This window comes from Eulemur rufifrons, chromosome 6, assembly GCF_041146395.1.
Source record: "Eulemur rufifrons isolate Redbay chromosome 6, OSU_ERuf_1, whole genome shotgun sequence".
Classification (NCBI taxonomy): Eukaryota; Metazoa; Chordata; class Mammalia; order Primates; family Lemuridae; genus Eulemur; species Eulemur rufifrons.
Genome location: NC_090988.1, coordinates 52,918,996 through 52,926,826, shown reverse-complemented (window position 1 = coordinate 52,926,826; position 7,831 = coordinate 52,918,996). Strand labels below are relative to the sequence as shown.

General features: G+C 45.2%; 1 protein-coding gene across 2 annotated transcripts in view; it reads right to left on the bottom strand.

The window, feature by feature from the left end:
* Positions 1 to 303: 303 nt before the first annotated feature.
* P4HA3 (prolyl 4-hydroxylase subunit alpha 3) overlaps positions 304 to 7,831 on the bottom strand; it is a 33,203-nt gene continuing 25,675 nt past the window's right edge. Inside the window, exons 10-13 of one of the 2 annotated variants that reach the window (XM_069469260.1) lie at positions 7,566 to 7,628; positions 3,164 to 3,232; positions 1,717 to 1,813; positions 304 to 937 (exon numbers count right to left, since the gene is read on the bottom strand). In XM_069469260.1, the coding sequence (XP_069325361.1) occupies positions 867 to 937; positions 1,717 to 1,813; positions 3,164 to 3,232; positions 7,566 to 7,628 (300 nt within the window). In that variant the 3' untranslated portion in view covers positions 304 to 866. The remainder of the gene's footprint in view (positions 938 to 1,716; positions 1,814 to 3,163; positions 3,233 to 7,565; positions 7,629 to 7,831) is intronic. The other variant, XM_069469259.1, reaches the window with a different exon arrangement.

The window sequence follows — 7,831 nt, the reverse complement described above, 5'->3', positions numbered from 1 at the left end:
ATCCACTGATGTTCAAGTCCCTTATATAAAATGGTGTGAAGTTTGCATATAACACATAGTCTCTAGGCTACTTAGAATACCTAATACAATGTCAATACTATGTAAATAGTTGCTACGACAAGGAAAAAAAGTCTGTACATGTTCACTATGGACATAACAATCCTTTTTTTTCCCAAATATTTTCAATCAGAGGTTGGTTGAATCCACAAACGTGGAACCCACAGACAAGGGGGGCTGACTATGCTCTTGCTTTTTTTTTTTCACTCAATATTATAATGTAAGAATATTCTCAGTTGGGAAAAATGATTTATAAACATTTTTAATGACTGTATTAAAAAAACATATAAAAAGAAAAGAAAGTTGCTTTCTACTTTAAAAATATCATCATATGATGTACCGCTCACATGGGGTATACTCTGGGATGGAGACACTCCCTGCTCGGGCTTTGACAGAAGGCAGTGGGGAGGGGGCTCCCAGCTGTGAGCATCGGGCTAGCCCCTCTTGCAGGAGTCCTCACTGCTACTTCTCGGTCCCTGTGATCAAGGTTCAAAGTGGCAGAAGCCTCACTGACAAAACCCCAGAGACAGTCGGTATGTTCTGTTCCTAACAGACAGTACTGAGCTCCAGAAACTTCACTCTCGAGCCTCCACCGCCCCCACCTTTGTACTGTCTGTAACACTCTGAAGCAGAAACAAATGCAAATTCTCAGGTGGCCCCTGAGAAAGACTACTTCCTGGCCTCCCATTTGCAAGGAACAGGCAATGCTGACGGAGGCCTTTTTTCCTTTCTCCTCTCCTACCGCAGCTTCTGGCTCCTGGCTCCTCTGGGAAGCCACAGGACTCCACCCGCTTCTCTCCACCAGCGTCTCAGTCTTCAGGGCTGGAGCTGCAGGGTCTGCGGAATTCCTGTCCATACTCGTGTATCCACTTGTTGGCCACTGGGAGAGAACGGAGAGGAAGCAGACAGCAGGCTCAGCAGAGCAGAGCAGCGACACTGCAGACCAGTGCTCAGCCGCGGGCCTGCGAGTTAGCCTTACCCCCTGCACCGTGGGCACCTCGCCTGCCCACCCGAGTCCCCGCCCCACTAGGGACTACACAGATAAATAGCAGAGAGGACACTGTCCTCTGGAAAAAGTCCAACGGGTCCTGTCTCCTGTAAGCTAATTTTCAAACGTATTAGAACTAGCTCACTCCCCCTTCACTGTAAAAGCCCACAAAGCCATTCCAGAGTCATGAGAGAAAAGGGGACAGCATCTGCCGGCAGTGTCACCTTAGCAGCAGAGCCCCTTTTCCACCTTTCCTGTCTTCAGAGCTAAGTGCTGTTGGACGCATATATGACATAGGCCTGTCTGTCCGCTGCTTACTTATATCCTCCTTGTGTGACGACCTCCTCATGGGAAAGTGCCAAATGACACAGGGAATGGTGTGCTGGTTCTGTTCTTGGGGTAGAGGGTTGGGAAGGAGCACCATATTCCTCCTCGGTGTGCTCTGGAATCAAGGCCTATCTGGTCAGGTCAGGTCAGAAACCTTTACTGACACCTGCTCTGTGACAGGACCCCTGCCCTTTATGGGCTCCCAATCTGCTGGGGGCACCTGATTCATAGTCTAATCATCTCAACAGGATGCGGCGCTGCAGTGACGCTTCGGAATGGGAGGGCTGTGCTACTCTGCACCCCTCACCTCACCCCCTCCTCATGCCCAGAAAGGCAGGACTTACCCCACTTATCTCCCACCAGGACAGGACAGCCAGCATGAAGGGTGTCATCGTCCCCTTCACCACTCCTGTGCAGGTTCCACCAAAACAGTGCTGCATTCTGAAAAGAAGAGGGCCCAGTCCCCGGGAAGGACAGCCCCGAATCTCAGTTCTTGGAAAGCACACAGTAAGGACAAATGCATGCATGTCATTCAACAAGAGACCTCTCCCTGCAGTCTGGGGGCAAAGCATGCATAAAATGGCACAAATTGCATGAGTTGCCATTTACTCATTCACGCATAGGTGGCACTGAGGGTCACTCTGCTCCAGGCCCTGGAGATGCAGACACAAATCATGTCCAGTTCTGCTCTCAGGGACCTCATGAGAGATAGACATAAAACAGACCAGTACAAGACAGCGTGGTGAGTGTGAGGAGAAAGGAGAGCCGGGAGTCACAGGGTCACTGAGGGGAAATGCCCAACAAAACCACGAGAACTTCGTTAACTCAGAAAGCTCATCTTCCTTTAGGCACTTACTAGTAACACCCCAGGGAGTAGGTGTTATCCGAATCCCATTTTCCTAGCAAAGAAGTGGAGGCTCAGGGCTTTATCTAATGCAACTAAAAGAAGCAAAGACAGGACTCAAGCCAGGTGTTTAGCACCAAATCCTACATGTTCTTTCCCCCACTGCCCATTTGCTTTTTTTTTCCCCCTATACACTTCTTATAGATTGACTTTAACCTTGGGCCTTAGAAATAGAGCCCCGGGTAATGAAGAGTCTGTGTCCCCAAGCCTAGAAGAAATGTCAAACCCTTGAGCATTCAGAGCTACCGAGCATTTATTTATCAATGCTTAGGACATACCAGGCGCCATGCTACATGTTTATAGGCATGATCTCATTTACTTATCTTCATTTCATTTCATTACTGAGTTAGGCAAAGGCTGCCAGAGAGTTGGGCTGATCTGAAATTCATTGGAAATGCTGATTCACTAAACAAACCTCCTGCCACCTGGCTCTCCTCAGTGCCTACCTTTTCCACATCTCTTACTGCAGCACCTGGTACCCCTGCTGACCTCCCTGTGGGCTCCTGGAGCAAAGGGCTATGATTTATCCTCTGTCCGCTCGGGGCCTCTAGCTCACAATGCTGACTGAATTAATGACTGAGGGAACTAGTTGCCGTAGAGGATCCAAAGGGGAATAAAAAACAGAGTTCTTGTCTTTGAAGAGTCAAGACAGACATATAGTCATCTACTTGTAATACAAGTACAAACAAAGTAAGAAACGCAGGAACAAATGGCATGCACATGTGTGGCAGCAAAGAAGACGTGGGATCACCTTTGATGGCAGCAATCAGGGAAGACCTCCTTTTATCCCCCACCCAGGAATCAGCTTGCAAGCGCAGCAGCATGGAGGTTCGGTGTTAGTGCTTCACTCTTCCAACCCCCATCTTCTGGGGCCAGGCCCCACTCACCTTAACCACAGGCACACTAAAGTTGGCATAGATGAAGGCCGTGGCTCCTCCAGCTTCCACCGAGCTCAGCTGCAATGCCAGAGGAAGAAGCCAGAGTTAAAATAGCCACTGACGTCCCTACTCTGTCACGTGCTCGTGAGCCCAACAGCTGAAGTCATTTCTGCATAGATTCCTGCCTTCGGGGCCCCTATTTCAACTCTGCGAGAAATGCTTGAAAGCCAATCATCCGACTTTGGAACGAAGGGCTCCTACTCAATGGCATTGGTGTTTGCCTGCAGGGCCACAAGGGGACAATGTTTTGGATTCCTCCTTTCTAGCTGATGTCCTTATTGAGGGCTACAGTAAGTAGATGCAAACTGTTTTGATTGAGACCCTCAGGAAGAAATACATTTTAAATCATGACCCGACACACACACACACACCCACACACACCCCTGAAGTAAAAGTTTCATAAAACATTCTTACTACGTGAAATATCCTCTGGTCTTTTTAATTTTATTTTGTTCTATTTTAGTGCAGTTTTCTTAAATGCTGATCAAATCCACTAAATTAACCTCATGACCTACTAATGGATCATGACTTATGACTTGAGAACCAGTTTAGACTACACGATTCATTTTGAAAGGTGGGCATCATAGGGACACTTACTGCATGTTTGATGTATTCTCTGATTACTCAGATCCTCCCCAAGCTAAGGAGTGTCACCACTGGTGTATTCTAGGATTATGGGTATGTTTTCTTGGTGTAAAGATTTTGTTCTGATTGTCAAGGAAATGTATAATAAACTTTTTTAAAATACAGGAAAATACTAAAAATAACAATACTTATCATCTTACCATCCAGAGAAAAACAGTTATAGTTTACATAGTAATAGTGGACATTTATTGAGCACTGACTGTATGCTAGGCATTACCCGAAGTCCTCACAAATATATTATTATCTCTTATTCCTCACAACAATCCTATGAGTTAGGACTATTTTTTTTTAATTTTTCATGTTTTACAGATGAAGAAACCAAGTTCAGAGAGATTAAGTACTTTACAAAAGGTCACATGACTCTTCCATGACAGAGCAAGGATTTGAGCCAAGCCAGTGCTATCTGACTACTAAGTCCCTACTCAAAACCATTATGCTACACTTTTGAACATTTAGGTTATAGTCAGATGTTTACTATTATAAACAACACTGCATTGAACATCTTAATGAATATAATTATTTTTGCATTTTGGGTTGTTTTCATAGGAAAGAATCCTAGCACTAGTATTATTGGGTCAAAAGGGTGTGCAGAAGTTTAATACTTCTGATACATCCCGCTAAATTATTTTCTCAGCAGTCACCCAACACCAGAGTGCTTCTTACCTCATCCTGTCTAGCACTTTCTACCACAAGGTTCATGCCCTTTAATCTTATGGCACTCAGATCCCACCATATTGACTTGTGTTGCAGAGCAAGAGCTATAGGTGACAGGACACTGGTACTTGTTAGAGGAAACTAAACTGACTTGCTGGTTCAGAACCTGGAAATGGCAGTGGTGACTTTCAGTCTTCCATGGCTCCCCCTGTAGCCTGCTGGGGAGGCTGATGGGAACAGCAACTAGCTTCTTGATTCAAGTAACCAACAAACTGGACGATTCTGTTCTAAATTCTATTGTCAGTTAACATGAGTGTAAGCAAGATACAACAGGGGTGAACTGGACTTTCCTGCATTCCTTTACCTGTGGTTTTACAAAATAGTGGAAAGGAATGACATGTCCCAACAAATGAAAAAGAAAATCTGATTCTGTGTGCAATGAAGCTCATGAGCAGGGTGTGGGCTATGAGAATACTGGGGAGGGGAGAGAATTCTTCCCTCTGAACACCTCCCACTGTTTTGTACTGGACTGACCTTATGTCCAATCTGAGCAGAAAATCACCAACTGGATTTCAACTCAATCCTCTGTACTACTACTTCTTTTTATTTATTTATTCATTTATTTATTTATTTATTTTTTTGAGACAAAGTCTCACTCTGTTCCCCGGGCTAGAGTGCCGTGGGGTCAGCCTAGCTCACAGCAACCTCAAACTCCTGAGCTCAAGCAATCCTCTTGCCTCAGCCTCCCGAGTAGCTGGGACTACAGGCATGCACCACATGCCTGGCTAATTTTTTCTATATATTTTAGTTGTCCATATAATTTCTTTCTATTTTTAGTAGAGACGGGGTCTCGCTCTTGCTCAGGCTGGTCTCAAATTCCTGAGCTCAAATGATCCACCCACCTTGGCCTCCCAGAGTGCTAGGATTACAGGCATGAGCCACCACGCCCGGCCTTTTTTTTTTTTTTTTTTTTTTGATAGAGGGTCACACTCTGCTGCCTGGGCTGGAGTGCAGTGGCATCATCATAGCTCACTGCAACCTCCAACTCCTGGGCTCAAGCGATCCTCCTGCGTCAGCCTCCTAAGTAGCAGGGACTACAGGTGGGGTACTACCACGCCTGGCTAATTTTTCTATTTTTTTGTAGAGACAGGGTGGGGGCGCGGTTCTCTCTGTGTTGCTGAGGCTGGTCTTGAACTCCTGGCCCTCAAACGATCCTCCTGCCTCAGCCTCTCAAAGTGTGAAGATTACAGGCTTGAGCCACCATGCCAGAGTCTCTGTACTTCTTAAAGATTATTTTCCCTGTACAGTATTACTCTAATGTTTCCCACAAACCTCAAGGTTTGTCTTTAGAAATGTCTATGATGGTCTTTACCCAATCTGAGGATGAAGGCATTGGGCATAACCTAGCAATTTCTAGGTCCCATGACACTGACTCCTCTCTCTGGGGCCTTTCCTGAACTTGCTTTGTGGGATACGATGATAGTGTATGGAATTTTCTAGAGTGATACCCCTTTAAATTACCTAATCAGATTCTCACAACAACCTGTGAGGAAGCACAGGGAAAAATGAGCTCAAATAATAGATGTAATTTGTGCTGAGGCCACGTAATAAGTGGCAGAATCAGGATTAGGCTAACTCCAAACCCAAAGTCCACTCCATTCCAGTGTCACAGATGCTTAAAACCTAAATGCACATGCACATATGCGCACATGAATGCACACGAACACTTGCACTTGCCATTTGAAATTGCTGGGTTCCTACATCCATGCTACCGACACTGCAGTAACTGGGCCCCTGTAACCAGGGAACCAGCCGTAAGAGAGACATGGGGGATAAGGAACAGATATATTGTGCCCCTCGATGCCCTGTTCTTTGGCAATAGTTCATTTCACTGCCTGTGACTTCCCATGTCAGCCTGAGTGATCAGCCTGAGGTTGCGACCAGCTGCAGATCTAAGATGTGCCTGAGAGCTGACTTTGGCTTTCCCGCTGTGCCCGATCAGAACCACCAGAATGACCACAAAAAGGCCAAACACCATGGTAAGTGGCAGCCTTCCTGTTCTGCAGGAAGTGTACATGGAGAAACACACTGGAATTGCCGGCATTAAAGACTGTGTACAATGCCAGCCTCAGATTGCCCTCTCTTGGTGGTACTGTGGAGACCAGAGACAGCCCTAAGAAAAGAGGGAACGCTAGGGTGGGAGTGTCTGCTACTCTCATGAGCCTGAAACAAGGGCTTCATCTTTGGTTGTCATATAGAGCCCTGATATTTAACATTTTTGTCCCTTCAATTAACAGTAATCCATCTCTTCTAATAAGTGAGTGCTTCTAATAACCTCGTCTAAGTGACAGATGATTGGAATTACTACTTACACACAGAGAATGAAGTAAACCCACAGGATCTGAAGGGGAAGGGGATGAATGAGATAATAGAGAATGGGACTGAATCCTGTAGAATCAGGCCAGGAATTCGGAGAAGGGACCAATTTATTATTTTATTTTTTAAGAGGATGTAATGGAGATTTCACCAAAGATTTCATGGGGAGATAAGGAGAGCATTTTCACTACATATCAGAGGCAACACTTACTGAATTTCTCTGTAAGCCTCTCTGTTCCTCCATCTGTAATCTTGCCGCATCTCTTTCTCTTTCTCCTCACAGCTCCACATCCTCATTTAGGTCCCTGCTTTTCAACACTGACTAGTCTGTGGACCACTAAGAGGGAGACTCTGACATTCTCTTTCTATGTCGTTCAAGGCCCCTGATCTCTTGGCCTTCAGTGGAACCCCACTTCCCTTCCTAATCCACTGCCCATGCCAACATCATATTTGGATCTATACGCTGTAAGCTCTCTGAGGGTAGGAACTCTGTCTTGTATTTCTTTATACCTCCTATAGTAGCTAACAAAAGTGCTGTCTGAAATTTGCAAAATTCCTGGAGATTTTTGTGCTGAGTACTAGATAAAATCAATATGTGAAATTGCTTAGAAAACCATAAAATAAAATAGAATATAAATAGCCAGTCATTAAATAAGAAGCCCAGAGCAAGACTCACATAGATCATAAATGTTGCAACTCGGTTCCCAGACTTCATCCTGTATAGGGGGCTGCTTGGTGACTGAGACAAAAATAGAACATATCATTATTTTATACGGATGGCATCAGAGTGACAGCCAGGATTCCACCATTAATACAGAGAGGGGAAAGTAAAATGGGGGTGTCAAGGATAGGATATAGCCCTGAGCTACACCTACTCGAGCATGTGCCCATCTTTGCTGGCAGGTACTCAACACACCTTTTTTTTTTTTTTAACTAATTTAT